General features: G+C 41.6%; 1 protein-coding gene across 1 annotated transcript in view; it reads left to right on the forward strand.

The window, feature by feature from the left end:
• Nucleotides 1-978: 978 nt before the first annotated feature.
• The window catches only part of LOC132053721 (uncharacterized), a 29995-nt gene continuing 5974 nt past the window's right edge, over nucleotides 979-24999 (forward strand). The window contains exon 1 of the mRNA XM_059445830.1: nucleotides 979-1034. Within this exon, the coding sequence (XP_059301813.1) occupies nucleotides 979-1034 (56 nt within the window). The remainder of the gene's footprint in view (nucleotides 1035-24999) is intronic.

Below are 24999 nucleotides of genomic sequence, written 5' to 3' on the forward strand. Positions count from 1 at the left end.
AAAACAACGTAAGAATGTTTATGGTGACTATTCGCATAGCAACGAATGCTTGCCTCTATTTGTAGTTTTTATTTATTTACTAATAAATAGGATATCTAGGTAAGTAAGAAGAATATTTTAGTTAAATATACTATTTAAGTAAATAAGAAGGGTATCTAGGTAATTTGATTTTTAAGTTTAGGAGTTCATGCTTTTAATATAGTATAGATATAGATTGGCCATATCTCCCTCATACGATGACGAAAGATGACGATTCTTGTTGCTATAGTTCTGAAATTACGATATGGATCTCAGTTCAATCGAAACACAAATCAAAGGTCATTTGCTCAATATGGTACCGCTTTTAGTCAAAACGATGTCAAAACCAAAAACAAACACCATACAACCCAAACTCACCCGAAAATCATCGGAATCTAACCAAAATTTGTGGACAAGCCCAAAATCATCATACAAACTTGTTCAAACTCTCAAAAGATCAAAACAGGACCATCTTGACCCGATCTTGACCTTGGTCAACTCCAAATCCTCTCAAAAGCTAGTTTCTCAACCAACCACCAAAATCACACCCAAACCTCTGGGAAACCGAACCAACGACTCGACTAATGTCACGATCCAATTTGGCTAAGTCACGCGGGCACCTACCTTCCCCACCTCGGTAGGCGAACCCTCAACCCAACAATAGTAAAAGCATAAACAAATAATTAAATAGACGGAAGTGATAAAATCACGTAAGTCTGACGATATTAATATAGTAAATATGCGGAAGTAAGGAAAAATACACCCCAGAGTCTGGTCTAATCCATACAAGAGCATCTAACTAGAATATACAAGTCTGGAATATCAATAATACATCAAGTCTGAATATGTCTCGGAATAGAAAATAAGACATAAATAAAGAAGATTCTTCAAGGTGGTGGACGTGTCGTGCTCACCCTGTAAACTCCAAGCAACTCTCGGAGCGACTATCAGCCACTAGAAATGGAAGTAGATCCCACCTGGAATTCTGCATTTATAAAAGGATGCAGCAAGTGCAGGTCAGTACAAAACCACAGTACTGGTAGGTATCATAGGCCAACTAAGTTTAGCTAATATAATCCAGACAATAAAGTAAGATAACCAGGTAAATCAACAAGTATAAGTCAACACAAATCAGAAACTAAGTACATATTGTCATCTAGGTTATAGCATCTAAATCCCAAGTTTTCCAAGTCTCAATATAATCAATCCGAATCTAAATAAGACAAGTATATCACCAGATCATCAACATAAAGCCATAATGCAATGCAATGCAATAATGTATGCAATGTGGATGCAATGCAATCTTTGTGTGCACATGTACTCCGGACGGAAGTATCGACGTCTCGGTAGCACAACTCATGGGGGACCCGCGGAGTCCATGTACCTCACGGTCCGGCGACAACCTGGATACAGCTACCTCACCATCCCGACACAAACCTCGGGATTCGCTACCACACAACCACGATTCTGGAACAACCATCAGATAGCGGTCCTCATGTCACTCTCATCCAACTGAGCCCAACTCATCACAGTGTTTGCTCAAGTATTATCAATGTATCAACAGTATATCATGAAGGATGAGAATGCATGGCATGTATGAGTTCAACATCAATGATCAGATCAATAACACAAGTACCAAGCATGGGTACGCCAACAATATCATGAAAAGTCTACACAAGCCATATAGAACACTATCCTCATATCAAATGTCAACAAGTAAGATACTACAATATTATGATCAAGATATATCAATAGTCTCCAATATCTGCTATCATCACGTGGCATCAAGCCAACAACAATAGAACAAATCAAATCACAACACAATGGGGTGGCTAGCCCCAATTACACAACAGGGCCCAACCTAAGACAATATCCAACCCAACTTCATACCCGAAGGTTTACATGCTTTCTCTGGCAATATCATCTAAATATATGCTTTGCTAAATGAAGTCTCACCATAGGGTAAACCATAACCTACCTGGAAGGCCGAACAACAATAACACCAACAATCACTCCTTAGCCTTTCCTTTCCTCTGAGCCTTGAGATCAAGAAAGTCTAAGCATATTCGAATCATTGAATTAGAATCAAGGAGAACATCAAAACAAACTCTACTTCTATCAAGACCCAAATCCCCAACCTATGGAATAGGGTTTATGAACTAGAAGGGTGGAATGAGGGATCTAAAGGTCCCAACATGAAATTAAACCTCTAGGTGATCAATTCCTATCATTAGCAAGCTAGAATAATCAACAATTCACTCCATTTTGGATTCTAGGCAAAACCCCAAATTTGGGTATAAACCCTAACTTCCAATCCCATAAATTAGCCTCTAATTGGGAAGAAATTATGAAATAAAGGATTCTAATCATCAATTCAATGCTTAAAGAAGCTAACCCAACCAATAATCAAGATTTAGAAGCCTAGAAAGAATATTCATTAAGTCCACTTTATCTTCCATCACTAAATGAACTAACAAGATAAAGGGATTCTAAGATGATTAGGGGAAATGGAATAGCAAAGAGATTAGAAGGACTTACCACCAAGAATCCTCTAGAATTGCTCCTAATAGCTCAATTTTTGGAATAGTAATAAATGAGAGACTAAGGGCTTTTAATACACAATTAATGAAATAACAGGCCCGACACCGATACAGCAGTAGTAGGCCCCGCCGCACGGCCTCTCAGACCGCCGAGACGGTCAACTACAAATTCATTTGGTCGCCCCAACAGCCCATCCCACCGCTATGGCAGTGCCGCTGGGACGGTAAAGGTGCCTCCATGGCGGACACAAGCACCAAAATTTCTCGAAATAAACACAATCTCAATCCGGTATCGCGAATAATACCCGAGGCCATCTACTCACAAACCACATACACAAACACACATAAAAACAAGCTGCGAATGCACTCGTGGCCTTGGAATTCCCAACGGAGATCTCGTTGACCGAGTCAACCTCCGATACCTCAATTCCAACTTCCTAACCCAAGTTTCGAAATGCACTCGAGTGCATTGGGAACCGAACCAGATATACACACAAGTTTTAAAGACTATCCGAATTTTCGGAATCGACGAATTTTCGATAAAGGTCCGTTTACCCAAAAGTCAACTTTGAGTCAACTCTTTTTAGCTTAAAGCCAATTTTTCCCAAAAGTCACCAAAATCAAACCCGAACACCTCAGGAACTGTGTCAACGGTCCCCTCGGGTCAAAAGTGCCGGAAAGACTATAACGACCAAAGGGTCGTTACATCAGATGCTAATTAAACCATTGCTCGTCCTCGAGAGAAGAAGGGAAAAGAGCAGGGAAGTACCTGAATCAGCAAACAACTGAGGGTATAGGTTGCACATATTAGACTCAGTCTCCCAAGTAGCCTCCTCAACAAGACGGTGTTTCCATGGCACCTTCACACAAGAAATCTCCTTCGACCTCATTTTTCGAACCTGCCTATCCAGGATCGTAATAGGCTCCTCCTCATAGGTCAAATTCTCATCAAGCGATATTGAGTCCTAACGAACAATATAAGCACCATCGGCATGGTACTTCTTCAGTATAGATACATGGAAAATCGGATGAACTCCCACCAAGCCTGGCGGCAAGGCCAACTCATACGCAGTATCGCCCACACGGTCAAGAATCTCAAAAGGCCCAATATACCTCGGACTCAACTTGCCTCTCTTCCCAAACCTCATAACACCCTTCATGGGTGAAATCTTCAATAGAACTTGGTCACCAACAACGAACTCTAAATCTCGGACCTTCCGGTCCGCATACATCTTCTGTCGACTTTAAACTGCCAAAAGCTTGGCTTGAATCATCCTTACTCTATCAAGAAACTCTCTCACCAGATCCATACCCCAAGGTCGAACCTCAAAAGCATCAAACCAGCCAACTGGAGATCTACATCTCCTACCATACAAAGCCTCAAAAGGCGCTATGTCGATACTCAAGTGATAACTGTTGTTGTACGCAAACTCTGCCAAAGGCAATTGCCAATCCCAGTGACCACCAAAATCAATAACACAAGCTTTAAACATATCCTCGAGCACCTGAATGGTCCGCTCAGACTGCCCATTGGTCTGGGGGTGAAAAGCTGTACTAAGATCCAATCAGGTACCCACCTCCTCAGGAAAAGCCCTCCAGAAATGGGAAGTGAAAACAGTACCCCGATCAGATACGATAGAAATAGGGACCCCATGCAATCTCATAATATCCCGAATGTACAACTTGGCTAACTGCTCCGCGGTATAAGAAATCTGAACAAGAATGAAATGAGCGAACTTAGTCAACCGATCAACTATCACCCAAATCGAGTTGAACTTCCTAAGACCTACAATAAATCCATGGCAATATTTTCCCACTTTCACTTGGGAATGGCCATCCTCTGAAGTACACCACCGGGTCGCTGGTGTTCATACTAATACAGTCTCATCTCAAAAATATAATTCTAGCCTTCATATTATAGGGATTTCCAGAATTCCTTTCCCTTAAACCACACTAATTCATCCATTGAAAAGTGCTACGAAATCACCCAACTGTGTACCACACAAGCCACTTCCATAAGCCTTAATGTGTCAGTTACCTGAAATTTGTTTCTCACTAGTTGCCTATCATGAAACCTCACAGAACTTCGTCATATCACTTAGTCCAATTTCTGCAGACTTCCTTCTTTAAGCGCACTCAACAATCACACCTCATCTGAAATATGCAAGACAACACCACTACAATCTATATTGATCCAAATAATCCCGAAGATATACCTCATTCTTACAGATTCTTGATCAACTATACCTTTTCTCGACTCTTCAATTCCTCAATTTCCATCAAATCACAATCACCGCCACCGTCTAACCATCACTCAAACCCACTCAATAGCATACCGCATAATCATAATTCTTCCAAACTAGTCGAGTCAATTCTGGAGATAGTAGCATGCCACGCACTCTCTACACCCTAGAGTTCCCTTACCTCGCTCAACTCTAAAACTGATTACTTCCTGGATCCAGCGTATCATATACATAGTCCCACTAATGTCCTCATGTATCTCCACCAAGATGCTCTTGCTCAATTCCCTTACCTTAATTTCTGAAATTTTCTCCACAATTCGAATTAATTTAAACCTCATCATTGATTTACCACTTCGAACGTCCTTAAACACTACTCGCCCACAAAGAATTACCTCTTTCCTTACTTGTCGAAAGAGAACACCTCTAAAAAATCATGTGATTATCCCTTTCATTCGATCAACTCAACCGACCACTACCATATAGTCACGTCGAAGGACCGAATACAAACTCCACTGATGTATACGAGGTTTGGAGATTGATCTTCTTAACCTCGGAAAATTCCCCGTATTTGATGATCCTAATTAAGATTTCCAAAGGCATTCGAGTTAGTGAAGGAAAGTTGTTAAGGGAAGCAAGTCATAAGTTGAGTGACGGATAGGAATTTCGAGTGCTGAACTAATGGTGTATGAATGATGCCCTAAGGAAGAGTTATAACGTCCCTTAGATTGGTATTGAAGTGATAGACAAGTGTTAAGAAGGTTCCATAAGGATCGGAGATCAAACGAGTCGACGAAACGATTCTCGGAAAAACTGGGCAACCTACGGCCAGACATACTGGCCGTATAACATCTACGGACCGTATGTCCAACCGTAGATTCAGCCAGAATGACATATTCTTCTTGGACCAATCTACGGTCCAACATACGGTCGTAGAAAACATACGGACCGTATGTTGGTCCGTATTTCTTGGTCGGGGCTGAACTTAATTTTATATAAGGGACCCTTTTTCATTTCATTTCATTTCATCCCCCACCTCCACACTTCAAGAAACCTCTAGAGTGTTCCAAACACTTCATCCATGAGAAATCAATAGAAATCAAAGATCAACAACAAGAAATCAAGTGAATCAAGTGAAGGAAACCCATTAAAAGTCATACAAATCAAGAAAACCCAAGAGAGATGAAATAGGGTTTTCGGTGAAAAGGTGTAATATCATCTAAGGCCTATTCCTCCATCATCTAAGGTAAGTTTCATGACCTTTTCATGTTATTTGAAGTATTTATAAGTTGAAACACATGGATTGTGAAAGAGTATAGGAAATGGGTCACAAATATGAGGATAGTGTCATTATTGAATAGTAGTTGGATGGAATCATGAAAATGGTTGTGTTGATGTTACAAATGCGTTATAAATGACGTTTAGAACATGAAATGAATATTTTATGTGAAAGAATGCGATGATGGACTTTTTTCATAATTATGGAGAATTGTAGTGAAATCATGAAATGTGAATAACGTAAATGAATAGATGATTGTTGTTAGTGATATTGTGATTGTTGTTATGAATGTTGGGAGTTGATATGGAATATGGAGGAAAGTAGTATAAACAAAGGAAATGCTGCCCAAATTTCTCTAGCTTTAGTAAGTACGTTTTCATGATTGTTTAGCTAATGACGACACGAATTCCATTGAAGGTATAAACAAGTGCATTCAAGGAGAACGAGCAAGCGATAGAATAGTTAAACGATAAAGGTATGTGAGGCTAATCCTTTCCTTCTAAGGCATGAGTCCTATGGCATGAATTTTCTCTTTTATTACGAATGTTCCATCTTCAAGAAGACTATGAGTCCGTTCACGAATAGCCATACGAGATAAGAAATATGATACGATTATGATAATGATAATGATAAGCTTAAGTCTAGAGATGCTATAGGTTATGATATGATGTTCCAATTAAGCTAATGAAGCTATCCGTAGCCATTGATGTTGATCATCATATACACTCACCTTATGCTTGTTCTTCAAGGTGAGAGGCGAATGCTTACGAATGCTCCATAATGAAGTCGGGGGTCCACGACCTTACGTCACCCCGACATGACTACACTTGCTTCCAAGTTCTAATGTATGAATTGATGATATATGTATAATGATATTGAATTATGATAGATGCCATGACGTGTTCATAAAATGAATGATAGTGATGAATCTATGATTTATGATGACAAATGCATGATATATGATGATGATGTGATTCCACCGCGCCTAATTGGCCGGGCATGTCACCGCTAAGGCGGGCTGCATACGATTCCACCGTGCCTAGATGGCCGGGCATGTCACCGCTAAGGCGGGCTGCTATGATTCCACCGAGCCTAGAGGGCCGGGCATGACACCACTAGTGGGCGGCATATGATGGTTACCCGGACGCGGGTTAACGACATGATGATGTATGATTGATGTGACGATGCATGTATGGCATGATGATGTATATGTGATATGATAAGGCATACGCTATGATAATGTACATGATGTGCTTATGTATGATGAATGTATATGAAATGTATCTATAGTTACAAGAGTACAAAGGTTGTATCTCCATCTCATGACTTATGATCTGCTTATTTCATTCCTGCCTTACATACTCAGTACAATGTTCGTACTGACGTCCGTTTTCTTTGGACGCTGCGTTCATGCCCACAGGTAGGCAAGGAGACGGTGCCGATCTATAGGAGCTAGTAGCTGACTTGTGAGCACTCCATTGTCCGGAGGTGCCATTGATTATTCTTTTGGTACATATATGTATATATTCATGATTGGGCACGACGGGGTCCTGTCCCGTCCATATGTCTAGTATTCTAGTAGAGGCTCGTAGATACGCATGTGTGGGTAGTATGGTCCCATGGTTTTATATATATATATATATATATATATATATATATATATATATATATATATATATATATTTTTGATAGCCGAAGGGCTTATGTTTATAAAAGTAATTATGTTTCAAATGATGATATATTTTATGATTATGAGCATATAGTATGAATGAGAGCATATAGTAACGCAATGTGTGGTGTTCGGTGGTTAGCCCCGGATACCCGTCATGGCCCGTAGTTCGGGTCGTGACGAAGTGGTATCGAGCCAGTTCAGTCCTAGGAAGTGTCTACGAGCCGTGTCTAGTAGAGTCTTGTTTATGGTGTGTTGCGCGCCACGCTAATAAACAAGAGGCTACAGGGCATTTAGGAAAAATGACCATCTTTCTTCTTATGAAATCGTGCGATAGAGCCGAGTATAAGATTTAATCCTCCCTAATGAGTATGTTGTGATTTCAGAAATGCCGCCAAAAGGAAAAGCTAAAGCCGCCCAGAAGGGCAAGACTACGACAAAGAGGCGGGCAGAAAGAGAGCCGCCTATGAATGTAGATGAGGATGAATCACATAATGAGGCTCCATCTAATGCCTCCACTACTCCGCCTATTACGGAAGAGCAAGAAGGGGCTTCTGTTCCAGCTCCTATGCCTCCAGTTCCTCCACCGGCTACATCGGGTCAACAAGTGACCGAGGCTATTAATTTATTGACGCAGTTGGTTGCCGCTCAGGCACAAAGGCAAAATACGGGCCCAAGTGATCGTTCAGCTAGTACTAGAGCCCGTGACTTCATGAGCCTAAATCCTCCGGAATTCTTTGGGTCAAAGCCGGATGAAGACCCGCAAGGCTTTATTGATGAAATGTTGAGAACGTTGCGGATTATTCATGCTTCCGAGACCGAATCAGTGGAGTTGGCATCATATAGACTCCGAGATGTGGCGGTTTATGGTACAATAATTGGATAGCGTCGAGGCAAGAGAATGCGCCTCCTCCCGTGTGGCAAGAATTTGTTGATGCTTTCATTCGTCATTATTTGCCGCCCGAGGTCCGCCGAGCTAGAGCGGATAGATTTTTAAATTTGAAGCAAGGTAACATGAGCGCCCGGGAGTATAGCCTTCAATTTAATTCTTTGGCTAGATATGCTCCTACTATGGTGGCCGATATGGGAGATCGGGTGCATAGATTTGTGAGTGGCTTAGGGCCACATTTATTTAAAGATTGCTTGACGGCTTCATTGCAAGATGGGATGGATATTTCCCGCATTCAAGCCCATGCCCAAAATCTTGAAGGACAACAACCTCCGCAAAGGGGTGACCGCGATGTTGATAGAGGGCAAAGCAAAAGGGCCAGATCTATGGGCACAGGTGGTGATTATAGAGGGGGATCGAGGCAGACATATTCTAGGCACTCAGGCCAGTCAGTGACGAGTGCACCTCCCCGGTTTACAGGCAAAAGATCTGATCGCTCTTTCCGTTCAGGACAGGGTCAGAGTTCGAGGGCCCCAAGTTCTCAGTTTGGGGGAGATTACAGTCAGGGGAGACCGCCGGTTCCTCGATGCAGCCAGTGTAGGAAATTGCACTCAGGGCCATGTCGCCAAGGCACAGATGCATGCTATATTTGTGGGCAGACAGGACACTTGATGCGAGACTGTCCTTCGAGGTATGGTAGAGGTGGGGTTCAGCCCACAGGATCGGCAGCAGGATCCTCTTCAGCACGTCCTACAGGGCAGACTCCCCAGACTCCAGCAGGCCGAGGTAGAGGCCGAGGGGGAGCATCTACTTCAGGTGCCACACAGCACCGCTTATATGCTTTAGCCGGACGACAGGATCTCGAGTCGTCCCCAGATGTGGTTACAGGTACATTGACTGTGTTTTCTCATGACGTGTATGCATTGATAGATCCGGGTTCCACGTTATCATATATTACCCCTATGTTGCTAATCGTATTGGGGTGAAACCCGAGCCAATTAAACCTTTTGAGGTATCTACTCCGGTTGGTGATCCCGTGATAGCTAAACAAGTGTATAAAGATTGTATAATTGGGATATGTGATCGCCAAACCAAAGCTGATTTAGTTGAGCTAGAAATGTTAGACTTTGATGTTATAATGGGTATGGATTGGTTGGCCTCATGCTATGCTAATGTTGATTGCCGAATGAAATTAGTTCGATTTCAATTTTCGGGAGAGCCCGTGCTTGAATGGAAAGGTAATACGGCAACTCCAAGGGGTAGGTTTATTTCCTACCTTAAGGCAAGAAAGATGATAGCTAAGGGCTATATTTATCATTTAGTCCGAGTTCGTGACACCGAGGCAACATCGCCAACTTTCCAATCTGTTCCGGTAGTGAATGAGTTTCCGGATGTATTTCCAGATGAACTTCCAGGCCTTCCTCCAGAAAGAGAGATTGACTTCGCCATTGATGTGTTGCCGGATACCGAGCCTATTTCTATTCCTCCTTATCGAATGGCTCCGGCAGAATTGAAAGAGTTAAAGGCTCAGTTGAAAGATTTGCTCGAAAAGGGGTTCATTAGACCCAGTTCATCACCGTGGGGAGCGCCAGTCTTATTTGTGAAAAAGAAAGATGGCTCCCTACGAATGTGTATTGATTATAGACAGCTGAATAAGGTGACGATAAAGAACAAGTATCCTCTTCCAAGAATTGATGATTTATTTGATCAACTACAAGGTGCCAAGTGGTTTTCCAAAATAGATTTGAGGTCGGGTTATCATCAAGTGAGAGTTAGAGAAGAAGATATTCCTAAGACAAGCTTTAGAACAAGATATGGCCATTATGAATTTCGAGTGATGTCGTTTGGGCTGACTAATGCTCCAACAGTGTTTATGAATTTAATGAATAATGTATTCAGGCCTCTCTTAGATCTGTTCGTGATAGTATTCATTGATGATATTTTAGTGTATTCTCGCACAGAATCAGAACATGCAGATCATCTACGTATTGTTCTTGGAATTCTCCGTACTCGGGAGTTGTATGCAAAATTTTCAAAGTGCGAGTTTTGGCTAAATTCGGTGACATTCTTGGGCCATGTTATTTCAGATGATGGCATTAGAGTTGACACTCAAAAAATTGAAGCGGTGAAGACTTGGCCAAGGCCTACGACGCCTACAGAAGTTCGTAGTTTTTTGGGTTTGGCAGGTTATTATAGAAGATTCGTAGAGGGCTTTTCATCTATTTCAGCCCCATTGACGAAGTTAACCCAGAAATCAAGCAAAATTTCGGTGGAATGACGCTTGTGAGCGTAGCTTCCAAGAGTTGAAGGACGGAGTTAACCTCGGCCCGGTTTTAACTTCCAGAAGGGCCGGATGGCTATGTTGTGTATTGTGATGCTTCCGGTGTTGGGTTAGGATGTGTATTAATGCAACATGGAAAAGTCATTGCTTATGCTTCGAGACAACTGCGAAAACATGAAAAGAATTACCCAACTCATGATCTTGAATTGGCCGCAGTTATTCATGCATTGAAAATGTGGAGACATTATTTGTATGGCGTGCATGTCGATATCTATACGGATCATAAGAGTCTCCAATATATTTTCAAACAGAAGGAGTTAAATCTGCGGCAGCGGCGGTGGTTAGAACTATTGAAAGATTATGATGTGAATATTTTATACCACCCCGGAAAGGCAAATGTAGTAGCGGATGCGCTTAGTCGCCGATCTATGGGTAGCCTATGTGAAGTGCCTTTGGAGAAGAAAGAAATGATTCATGAACTCCATCAACTAGCTAATCTTGGAGTACGTATAATTGATTCAGGCGATGCAGGAGTTAGTGTTAACAATCCCACAGTTTCGTCCTTGGATGCAGAAATAAAAGAGCGCCAATACGAGGATCCCAAATTGAAGTATTATAAAGGTGTGAAGTTCCCAAAAGAAAAGTCACCATTTGAAGTCTCAGTAGATGGGGTTCTCAGGTACCAGAATAGGCTATGTGTTCCGGATGTGGCGGAATTACGCTGCCGAATTCTAGAAGAAGCTCATTATTCTCGGTATTCTATTCATCCAGGAACGACAAAGATGTATCATGATCTTAAATTGATGTATTGGTGGGATGGCATGAAAAGAGACATAGAGAATTTGTAGCCAATGCCCAAATTGCCAACAAGTAAAGGTAGAACATCAAAAGCCAGGGGGATTATTGCAAGCAATAGAAATTCCTACATGGAAATGGGAAGTGATCAATATGGATTTTATTGTAGGATTGCCCCGCTCTCGAGGCAAGTATGATTCTATATGGGTGATTGTGGATAGATTGACAAAAGCAGCTCATTTTCTCCCAGTCGAACCACTTACTCAGTGAGAAGATTATGCAAGGTTATATCTTAAGGAGATTGTGAGACTTCACGGTATTCCAATATCTATCATCACAGACAGAGGAGCACAGTTTACAGCTAAGTTCTGGAAATCCTTTCAAGAAGGGTCTAGGTACTCAAGTAAGGCTTAGCACGGCATTTCATCCGCAAACTGACGGACAAGCCGAGCGTACTATACAGACCTTGGAGGATATGCTAAGGGCATGTGTTCTAGATTTTGGTGGTAGTTGGGATGACCACTTACCCCTAATCGAATTTGCATATAACAATAGCTATCATTCCAGTATCCAAATGGCTCCGTATGAAGCTTTATATGGAAGGAAATGTAGATCTCCAATTGGATGGTTTGATGTCGGAGAAGTGCAATTAATAGGCCCCGAGTTGATTCAACAAGCGGTAGAAAAAGTCAAGGTGATCCGAGATCGATTATTGACAGCCCAAAGTCGCCAAAAATCTTATGCGGACAACCGCCGGCGAGATTTAGAATTTCAAGTTAATGATTGGGTGTTCTTGAAAGTATCACCAATGAAAGGGGTGATGAGATTTGGTAAGAAAGGAAAGTTGAGTCCTCGATATATTGGACCCTACAAAATCATCCGCAAAGTGGGTCAAGTAGCTTATGAATTGGATTTGCCTTCAGAGCTTGAATTAGTTCATCCAGTATTCCATGTTTCAATGCTCCGCAAATGTGTGGGAGATCCCACAAAGATTGTGCCAATAGATGATGTTCAGATCACAGAAAAGCTAGCTTATGAAGAAGTGCCTATTGCCATACTAGACAGGCAAGTACGAAGACTTCGGAATAAGGAAATAGCTTCAGTTAAAGTCTTATGGCGAAATAACAATCGGGAAGAGATGACTTGGGAAGCGGAAGAGAAGATGAAATCCACATATCCACATTTATTTCAGCCCCTGGAAGAGATCTATGACGAAACGTCGAAATGATAAGGTATGTATGCTTTTCTTTTATGTATATGGGTCGTGTGTGGCCAATTTATATTGCTATTGTGTTGTGGCCCTGTGAGGCAATGATATTATGGGTTGTTGTGACAGGATGGTAGTGCCATATTATAGGGGAAACTCTGGCGAAATTTTTCTAGAATCCCCGACGACTTAACATTCGAGGACGAATGTTCCAAAAGGGGGGGAAGAGTGTTACACCTCGAAAAAATTCCCGTTAGCGTACAGTGAATAGACGAGCGAGGGTATGATGTATACGAGGTTTGGACAAGTAAGAAATAGTATTTGATGATCCTAATTAAGATTTCCAAAGACATTCGAGTTAAGGAAAGAAAGTTGTTAAGGGAAGCGAGTCATAAGTCGAGTGTAACGGATAAGAATTTCGAGTATTGAGTTAATGGTGTATTAATGATGCCCTAAGGAAGAGTTATAACGTCCCTTAGATTGGTATTGAAGTGATAAACAAGTGTTAAGAAGGTTCCATAAGGATCGGAGATCAAACGAGTCGACGAAACAATTCTCGGAAAAACTGGACAACCTACGGCCAGACATACTGGCCGTATAAAAGTATGGACCGTATGTCCAACCGTAGATTCAGCCCGAATACATACTTCACTGGACCAAATCTACGGTCCGGACATACGGCCCGTAGAAAACATACGGACCGTATGTTGGTCCGTATATCTTGGTCGGGGCCGAGCTCATTTTATATAAGGGACCCTTTTTCATTCCATTTCATTTCATTCTTCACCTCCACACTTCAAGAAACCTCTAGAGTGTTCCAAACATTTCATCCATGAGAAATCAATAGAAATCAAAGATCAACAACAAGAAATCAAGTGAATCAAGTGAAGGAAACCCATTAAAAGTCATACAAATCAAGAAAACCCAAGAGAGATGAAATAGGGTTTTGGTGGAAAGAGGTGTATCATCATCAAGGCTTATTCCTCCATCATCTAAGGTAAGTTTCATGACCTTTTCATGTTATTTGAAGTATTTATAAGTTGAAACACATGGATTGTAGAAGAGTATAGGAAATGGGTCACAAATGTGTGAATAGTGTCATTATTGAATAGTAGTTGGATTGAATCATGAAAATGGTTATGTTGATGTTATAAATACGTTATAAATGATATTTAGAACATGAAATAAGTATTGATATGAAAGAATGCGATAATGGACTTTTGTCATGATTATGGAGAATTGTAGTGAAATTGTGAATGTGGGCAATGTAATTAGATGATGACGATTGTTTTAGTGATATTGTGATTGTTGTTATGAATGTTGGGAGTTGATATGGAATATGGAGGAAAGTAGTATAAACAAAGGAAATGCTGCCCAAATTTCTCTAGCTTTAGTAAGTACGTTTTCATGATTGTTTAGCTAATGACGATACGAATTCTCTTGAAGGTATAAACAAGTGCATTAAAGGAGAACGAGCAAGCGATAGAATAGTTAAACGACAAAGGTATGTGAGGCTAATCCTTTCTTTCTAAGGCATGAGTCCTATGGCATGAATTTCCTCTTTTATTACGAATGTTCCATCTTCAAGAAGACTATGAGCCATTGTTCATGAATAGCCATACGAGATAAGAGATATGCTACGATTATGATAATGATAATGATGAGCTTAAGTCTAGAGATGCTATAGCCCATGAGATGATGTTCCAATTAAGCTAATGAAGCTATATAGATCCATTGATGTTGATCATTGTATACACTCACCTTATGCTTGTTCCTTCAAGGTGAGGCAGAATGCTTACGAATGCTCCATAATGAAGTCGGGGGTCCACGACCTTACGTCACCCCGACATGACTATACTTGCTTCCAAGTTCTAATGTATGAATTGATGATATATGTATAATGATATTAACTTATGATAGAACCATGATATGTCCATGAAGTGAATGATAGTGATGAAATTATGATGATATGTATGATGTATGATGACAAATGCATGATATGTATGATGATGTGATTCCACCGCGCCTAATTGGCCGGGCATGTCACCGCTAAGGCGGGCTGCATACGATTCCACCGTGTCTACATGGCTGGGTATGTCACCGCTAAAGCAGGCTACTATATTTACATCGAGCTGAGAGGGTCGGGCATGACATCACTAGTGGGCGGCATATGATGGTTACCCGGACGCGGGTTAACGACATGATGATGTATGATTGATACGACGATGCATGTATGGTATGATGATGTATATGTGATATGATAAAGTATACATTATGATAATGCACATGGTATGCCTATGTATGATGAATATATATGAAATGTAATGATAATTAAAAGAGTACAAAGTTGTATCTCCATCTCATGACTTATGATATTCTTATTATGCTTATTTCATTCTCGCCTTACATACTCAGTACAATGTTCGTACTGACGTCCGTTTTCTTTGGACGCTGTGTTCATGCCCACAGGTAGGCAAGGAGACGGTGCCGATCCATAGGAGCTAGTAGCTGACTTGTGAGCACTCCATTGTCCGGAGGTGCCATTGATTATTCTTTTGGTACATATATGTATATATTCATGATTGGGCACGACGGGGTCCTGTCCCGTCCATATGTCTAGTATTCTAGTAGAGGCTCGTAGATACGCATGTGTGGGTAGTATGGTCCCATGGTCTATATATATATATATATATATATATGTATATATATATATATATATATATATATATATATTGATAGCCGAAGGGCTTATGTTTATAAAAGTAATTATGTTTCAAATGATGATATATTTTCATGATTATGAGCATATAGTATGAATGAGAGCATATAGTAACGGAATGAGTGGTGTTCGGTGGTTAGCCCGGATACCCGTCATGGCCCGTAGTTCGGGTCGTGACGAAGTGGTATCGAGCGTTCGGTCCTAGGAAGTGTCTACGAGCCGTGTCTAGTAGAGTCTTGTTTATGGTGTGTTGCGCGCCACGCTAATAAACAAGAGGCTACGGGGCATTTAGGAAAAATGACCATCTTTCTTCTTCATGAAATCGTGCGATAGAGCCGAGTATAAGATTTAATCCTCCCTAATGAGTATGTTGTGATTTCGAAATGCCGCCAAAAGGAAAAGCTAAAGCCGCCCGGAAGGGCAAGACTACGACAAAGAGGCGGGCAGAAAGAGAGCCGCCTATGAATGTAGATGAGGATGAATCACATAATGAGGCTCCATCTAATGCCTCCACTACTCCGCCTATTACGGAAGAGCAAGAAGGGGCTTCTGTTCCAGCTCCTATGCCTCCAGTTCCTCCACCGGCTACATCGGGTCAACAAGTGACCGAGGCTATTAATTTATTGACACAGTTGGTTGCCGCTCAGGCACAAAGGCAAAATACGGGCCCAAGTGATCGTTCAGCTAGTACTAGAGCCCGTGACTTCATGAGCCTAAATCCTCCGAAATTCTTTGGGTCAAAGCCGGATGAAGACCCGCAAGGCTTTATTGATGAAATGTTGAGAACGTTGCGGATTATTCATGCTTCCGAGACCGAATCAGTGGAGTTGGCATCATATAGACTCCGAGATGTGGCGGTTTTATGGTACAATAATTGGATAGCGTCGAGGCAAGAGAATGCGCCTCCTCCCGTGTGGCAAGAATTTGTTGATGCTTTCATTCGTCATTATTTGCCGCCCGAGGTCCGCCGAGCTAGAGCGGATAGATTTTTAAATTTGAAGCAAGGTAACATGAGCGCCCGGGAGTATAGCCTTCAATTTAATTCTTTGGCTAGATATGCTCCTACTATGGTGGCCGATATGGGAGATCGGGTGCATAGATTTGTGAGTGGCTTAGGGCCACATTTATTTAAAGATTGCTTGACGGCTTCATTGCAAGATGGGATGGATATTTCCCGCATTCAAGCCCATGCCCAAAATCTTGAGGGACAACAACCTCCGCAAAGGGGTGATCGCGATGTTGATAGAGGGCAAAGCAAAAGGGCCAGATCTATGGGCACAGGTAGTGATTATAGAGGGGGATCGAGGCAGACATATTCTAGGCACTCAGGCCAGTCAGTGACGAGTGCACCTCCCCGGTTTACAGGCAAAAGATCTGATCGCTCTTTCCGTTCAGGACAGGGCCAGAGTTCGAGGGCCCCAGGTTCTCAGTTTGGGGGAGATTACAGTCAGGGGAGACCACCCGTTCCTCGATGCAGTCAGTGCAGAAAATTGCACTCAGGGCCATGTCGCCAGGGCACGCACGGATGCATGTTATATTTGTGGGCGGACGGGACATTTGATGCGAGATTGTGCCCGTCGAGATATGGTAGAGGTGGGGTTCGGCCCACGGGATCGGCGGCCAGGATCTCTTCGCACGTCCTACAGGCGGACTCCCCGGACTCCGGCAGGCCGAGGTAGAGGCCGAGGGGAGCATCTACTTCGGTGTGCCACACAAGACCGCTTATATGCTTTAGCCGGACGACAGATCTCGAGTCCTCCCCAGATGTGGTTACAGGTACATTGACTGTGTTTTCTCATGACGTGTATGCATTGATAGATCCGGGTTCCACGTTATCATATATTACCCCCTATGTTGCTAATCGTATTGGGGTGAAACCCGAGCCAATTAAACCCTTTGAGGTGTCTACTCCGGTTGGTGATCCCGTGATAGCTAAACAAGTGTATAAAGATTGTATAATTGTGATATGTGATCGCCAAACCAAAGCCGATTTAGTTGAGCTAGAAATGCTAGACTTTGATGTTATAATGGGTATGGATTGGTTGGCCTCATGCTATGCTAATGTTGATTGCCGAATGAAATTAGTTCGATTTCAATTTTCGGGAGAGCCCGTGCTTGAATGGAAAGGTAATACGGCAACTCCAAGGGGTAGGTTTATTTCCTACCTTAAGGCAAGAAAGATGATAGCTAAGGGCTATATTTATCATTTAGTCCGAGTTCGTGACACCGAGGCAACATCGCCAACTTTCCAATCTGTTCCGGTAGTGAATGAGTTTCCGGATGTATTCCAGATGAACTTCCGTGCCTTCCTCCGTAAAAGAGAGATTGACTTCGCCATTGATGTGTTGCCGGATACCGAGCCTATTTCTATTCCTCCTTATTGAAAGAGTTAAAGGCACAATTGAAAGATTTGCTCGAAAAGGGGTTCATTAGACCCAGTTCATCACCGTGGGGAGCGCCAGTCTTATTTGTGAAAAAGAAAGATGGCTCCCTACGAATGTGTATTGATTATAGACAGCTGAATAAGGTGACGATAAAGAACAAGTATCCTCTTCCAAGAATTGATGATTTATTTGATCAACTACAAGGTGCCAAGTGGTTTTCCAAAATAGATTTGAGGTCGGGTTATCATCAAGTGAGAGTCAGAGAAGAAGATATTCCCAAGACAGCTTTCAGAACAAGATATGGCCATTATGAATTTCGAGTGATGTCGTTTGGGCTAACTAATGCTCCGGCAGTGTTTATGAATTTAATGAATAATGTATTCAGGCCTCTCTTAGATCTGTTCGTGATAGTATTCATTGATGATATTTTAGTGTATTCTCGCACGGAATCGAACATGCGGATCATTACGTATTGTTCTTGGAATTCTCCGTACTCGGGAGTTGTATGCAAAATTTTCAAAGTGCGAGTTTTGGCTAAATTCGTGACATTCTTGGGCCATGTTATTTCGATGATGGCATTAGAGTTGACACTCGAAAATTGAAGGCGTGAAGACTTGGCCAAGGCCTACGACGCCTACGAAGTTCGTAGTTTTCCGGGTTTGGCAGGTTATTATAGAAGATTCGTAGAGGGCTTTTCATCTATTTCGGCCCCATTGACGAAGTTAACCCAGAAATCAGCAAAATTTCAGTGGAATGACGCTTGTGAGCGTAGCTTCCAAGAGTTGAAGGACAAAGTTAACCTCGGCCTCCGGTTTAACGCTCCCGGAAGGGGCCGGATGGCTATGTTGTGTATTGTGACGCTTCCGGTGTTGGGTTAGGATGTGTATTAATGCAACATGGAAAAGTCATTGCTTATGCTTCGAGACAGCTGCGAAAACATGAAAAGAACTACCCAACTCATGATCTCGAATTGGCTGCAGTTATTCATGCATTGAAAATGTGGAGACATTATTTGTATGGCGTGCATGTCGATATCTATACAGATCATAAGAGTCTCCAATATATTTTCAAACAGAAGGAGTTAAATCTGCGGCAGCGGCGGTGGTTAGAATTATTGAAAGATTATGATGTGAATATCTTATACCACCCCGGAAAGGCAAATGTAGTAGCGGATGCGCTTAGTCGCCGATCAATGGGTAGCCTATGTGAAGTGCCTTTGGAGAAGAAAGAAATGATTCATGAACTCCATCAACTAGCTAATCTTGGAGTACGTATAATTGATTCAGGCGATGCAGGAGTTAGTGTTAACGATCCCACAGTTTCATCCTTGGATGCAGAAATAAAAGAGCGCCAATACGAGGATCCCAAATTGAAGTATTATAAAGGTGTGAAATTCCCAAAAGAAAAGTCACCATTTGAAGTCTCAGCAGATGGGGTTCTCAGGTACCAGAATAGGTTATGTGTTCCGGATGTGGCAGAATTACGCCGCCGAATTCTAGAAGAAGCTCATTACTCTCGGTATTCTATTCATCCAGGAACGACAAAAATGTATCATGATCTTAAATTGATGTATTGGTGGGATGGCATGAAAAGAGACATAGCAGAATTTGTAGCCCAATGTCCAAATTGCCAACAAGTGAAGGTAGAACATCAAAAGCCAGGGGGATTATTGCAAGCAATAGAAATTCCTACGTGGAAATGGGAAGTGATCAATATGGATTTTATTGTAGGATTGCCCCGCTCTCGAGGCAAGTATGATTCTATATGGGTGATTGTGGATAGATTGACCAAAGCAACTCATTTTCTCCTAGTCAGAACCACCTACTCAGCAGAAGATTATGCGAGGTTGTATATCAAGGAAATTGTGAGACTTCACGGTATTCCAATATCTATCATCACAGACAGAGGAGCACAGTTTACAGCTAAGTTCTGGAAATCCTTTCAAGAAGGTCTAGGTACTCAAGTAAGGCTTAGTACGGCATTTCATCCGCAAACTGACGGACAAGCCGAGCGTACTATACAGACCTTGGAGGATATGCTAAGGGCATGTGTTCTAGATTTTGGTGGTAGTTGGGATGACCACTTACCCCTAATCGAATTCGCATATAATAATAGCTATCATTCCAGTATCCAAATGGCTCCGTATGAAGCTTTATATGGAAGGAAATGTAGATCTCCAATTGGATGGTTTGATGTCGGAGAAGTGCAATTAATAGGCCCCGAGTTGATTCAACAAGCGGTAGAAAAAGTCAAGGTGATCCGAGATCGATTATTGACAGCCCAAAGTCGCCAAAAATCTTATGCGGACAACCGCCGGTGAGATTTAGAATTTCAAGTTAATGATTGGGTGTTCTTGAAAGTATCACCGATGAAAGGGGTGATGAGATTTGGTAAGAAAGGAAAGTTGAGTCCTCGATACATTGGACCCTACAAAATCATCCGCAAAGTGGGTCAAGTAGCTTATGAATTAGATTTGCCTTCAGAGCTTGAATTAGTTCATCCAGTATTCCATGTTTCAATGCTCCGCAAATGTGTTGGAGATCCCACAAAGATTGTGCCAATAGATGATGTTCAGATCACAGAAAAGCTAGCTTATGAAGAAGTGCCTATTGCCATATTAGACAGGCAAGTACGAAGACTTCGGAATAAGGAAATAGCTTCAGTTAAAGTCTTATGGCGAAATAACAATCGGGAAGAGATGACTTGGGAAGCGGAAGAGAAGATGAAATCCACATATCCACATTTATTTCAGTCCCCGGAAGAGATATATGATGAAACATCGAGATGATAAGGTATGTATGCTTTTCTTTTATGTATATGGGTCGTGTGTGGCCAATTTATATTGCTATTGTGTTGTGGCCCTATGAGGCAATGATATTATGGGTTGTTGTGATAGGATGGTAGTGCCATATTATAGGGGAAACTCTGGCGAAATTTTTCTAGAATCCCCGACGACTTAACATTCGAGGACGAATGTTCCAAAAGGGGGGAAGAATGTTACACCTCGAAAAATTTCCCGTTAGCGTACAGTGAATAGACGAGCGAGGGGTATGATGTATACGAGGTTTGGACAAGTAAGAAATAGTATTTGATGATCCTAATTAAGATTTCCAAAGACATTCGAGTTAAGGAAAGAAAGTTGTTAAGGGAAGCAAGCCATATGTTGGGTATCGAATAAGAATTACAAGTATTAAGCTAATGGTATATGAATGATGCCCTAAGGAAGAGTTATAACGTCCCTTGGATTGGTATTGAAGTAATAAACAAGTGTTAAGAAGGTTCCATAAGGATCGGAGATCAAACGAGTCGACGAAACAACTCTCGGAAAACTGGACAAACCTACGGCCAGACATACTGGCCGTATAAAATGTATGGACCGTATGTCCAACCGTAGATTCAGCCCAGTATGGCATACTCCTTTGGACCAGATCTACGGCCAACATACGGTCGTAGAAAACATACGGACCGTATGTTGGTCCGTATATCTTGGTCGGGGCTGAACTCATTTTATATAAGGGACCTCTTTTTCATTTCATTTTATTTCATCTTCCACCTCCACACTTCAAGACCTCTCTAGAATGTTCCACACATTTCATCCATAAGAAAACAAGAGAAATCAAAGGTCATCAACAAGAAATCAAGTGAATCAAGTGAAGGAAACCCATTAAAAGTCATACAAATCAAGAAAACCCAAGAGAGATGAAATAGGGTTTTTGTGCAAAAAGGTGTATCATCATCCAAGGCTTATTCCTCCATCATCTAAGGTAAGTTTCATGACCTTTTCATGTTATTTGAAGTATTAATAAGTTGAAACACATGGATTGAAGAAGAGTATGGGAAATGGGTCATAAATGTGTGGATAGTGCCATTAGTGAGTAGTAGTTGGATTGAATCATGAAAATGGATATGTTGATGATATAAACACGTTATAAATGATATTTAGAACATGAAATAAGTATTGGATATGAAAGAATGCGATGATGGACTTTTGTCATGATTATGGAGAATTGTAGTGAAATCATGAATTGTGGGCAATGTAATTAGATGATGCCTATTGTTTACGATATTGTGATTGTTGTTATGAATGTTGGGAGTTGATATGGAATATGGAGGAAAGTAGTATAAACAAAGGAAATGCTGCCCAAATTTCTCTAGCTTTAGTAAGTACGTTTTCATGATTGTTTAGCTAATGACGACACGAATTCCATTGAAGGTATAAACAAGTGCATTCAAGGAGAACGAGCAAGCGATAGAATAGTTAAACGATAAAGGTATGTGAGGCTCAACCCTTCCTTCTAAGGCATGAATCCTATGCATGAATTCCTCTTTTATTACATGAATGTTCCTACATTCAAAAGACTATGAGCCTATGTTCATGAATAGCCATACGAGATAAGAAATGTGATACGAATTATGATGATGATAATGATAAGCTTAAGTCTAGAGACCACGATATAATGTATCTACGAAGCTAATGAAGTTTATACGATCCCGCACTATTGATGTTGATCATTGTATACACTCACCTTATGCTTAGTCCTTCAAGGTGAGATATGACGAATGGTTACGACTCTCCATAATGAAGTCGGGGGTCCACGACCTTACGTCACCCCGACATGACTATAGTTGCTTTCAAGTCCTAAGGTATAAATTGATGATATATGTATTATGATGTTAACTTATGATAGAACCATGATATGTCCATGAAATGAATGATAGTGATGAGTCTATGGTGATGTATGATGTATGATGATAAATGCATGATATATGATGATGATGTGATTCCACCGCGCCTAATTGGCCGGGCATGTCACCGCTAAGGCGGGCTGCATACGATTCCACCGTGCCTAGATGGTCGGGCATGTCACCGCTAAGGCGGGCTGCTATGATTTCACCGAGCCTAGTAGGCCGGGCATGACACCACTAGTGGGCGGTATATGATGGTTACCGGACGCGGGTTAACGACATGATGATGTATGATTGATACGACGATGCATGTATAGCATGATGATGTATATGTGATATGATAAGGCATACGCTATGATAATGTACATGCCATTGGTGTCTTTTGGTATATATGTATATATATATGAAATGTCCGTCCATAATTATAGAGTAGATACGCATGTGTTGTATCCCATGGTTTACATCTCATGACTTATGATATTCTTATTATGCTTTTTGATGAATAATGTATTCGGGCCTCTCTTAGAACTATTCGTGATCGTGTTCGTCGATGTTATTCTAGTATATTCTCAGATAGAATCAGAGCATGCAGACTATTTGCGTATTGTCCTTGGAATTCTTCGGACTCGAGAGTTGTATGCAAAATTCTCAAAATGCGAGTATTGGCTAAATTCTGTGACTTTTCTAGGTCATATCATTTCAGCTAATCGCATTCGAGTTGATACTCAGAAAATAGAGGCTGTGAAGACTCGGCCAAGGCCCACAACACCGACAGAAGTCCGTAGTTTTCTATGACTGGCAGGTTACTATAGAAGGTTTGTAGAAGGATTTTTCTCTATTTCAGCGCCATTAACGGTAACCCGAAATCGGCAAAATTTCCGGTGGACCGATGCTTGTGAGCAGGTTTCCGAGAATTGAAGGATAGGTTAACTTCGGCCCCAGTCTTGACACTCACGAAAGGCCAAATAGTTATGTTGTGTATTGTGATGCCTCCGGTGTTGGTTTAGGGCCGTGTGTTGACGCGGCACGGTAAGGAAGTTCATTGCCTATGCTTCTCGGCAATTGCGGAAACATGAGAAGAATTATCCAACTCATGACCTCGAATTGGGTGCGGTTATCCATGCGCTAAAAATGTGGAGACATTATTTCTATAGTGTGCATGTTGATATTTACACAGATCACAAGTGTCTCCAATATATTTTCAAGCAGAAGGAATTAAATCTACGATAGAGGCGGTGGTTAGAACTGCTGAAGGATTATGATGTGAGTATTTTATATCACCCCGGAAAGGCGAATGTAGTAGCTGATGCACTTAGCCGCAAATAAATAGGCAGTCTATGTGAGGTCCCTCCGGAGAAGAAAGAATTAATCCGTGAGCTGCACCAGCTAGCCACCCTCGGAGTTCGTCTAATTGATTCAGGCAATGTAGGAATTGGTATTCACAAACCAACTGTTTCATCCTTAGATATGGAGGTGAAAGAGCATCAATATGAAGATCCTCAGTTAAGCCACTATAGAGATACATTTCATGAGAAAGAGAAGTCGTCATTTGAAATTTCTACAGATGGAGTTCTTAGATACCGAGACAGGCTATGTGTTCCGAATGTTGCTGAATTACGTCGTCGGATCCTAGAAAAAGCTCATTTCTCTCCGTATTCTATTAACCCAGGAGCAACAAAGATTTACCATGATCTCAAGTTGATATATTTGTGGGATGGAATGAAGAAGGACATAGCAGAATTTGCGGCTCAATGTCCGAATTGCCAACAAGTGAAAATTGAGCGTCAAAAGCCGGGAGGATTATTGCAAGCAATGGAGATTCCAACCTGGAAATGGGAAGTGATCAACATGGATTTCATTGTAGGGTTACCTCATTCCGAAGCAAGTATGACTCCATATGGGTGATCGTGACGGATTCACGAAATCGGCCATTTCCTCCCGATAAGAACTACCTAATCGAGCGAGGAAGATTATACGTTATTGTATCTTAAGGGTGTGCGACTTCATGCTGTCTCGATATCTATTATCACAGATCGACGAGCCCAATTTACAGCTAAATTCTGGAAGACTTTCCAAGAAGGTTTTGGTACCCGGGTAAGGCTTAGCACAACGTTTCATCCACAAACTGATGGGCAAGCCGAACGCACTATTCATACCTTAGAGGATATGTTACGGGCATGTGTGCTAGATTTCAATGGTAGTTAGGATGACCACTTACCTCTTATTGAGTTGGCATACAACAATAGCTATTATTCCGATTCGATGACCCCGATGGGTTTGATAGGAAGGAAG

The sequence above is a fragment of the Lycium ferocissimum genome, chromosome 4 (genome assembly GCF_029784015.1).
Source record: "Lycium ferocissimum isolate CSIRO_LF1 chromosome 4, AGI_CSIRO_Lferr_CH_V1, whole genome shotgun sequence".
Lineage (NCBI taxonomy): Eukaryota > Viridiplantae > Streptophyta > Magnoliopsida > Solanales > Solanaceae > Lycium > Lycium ferocissimum.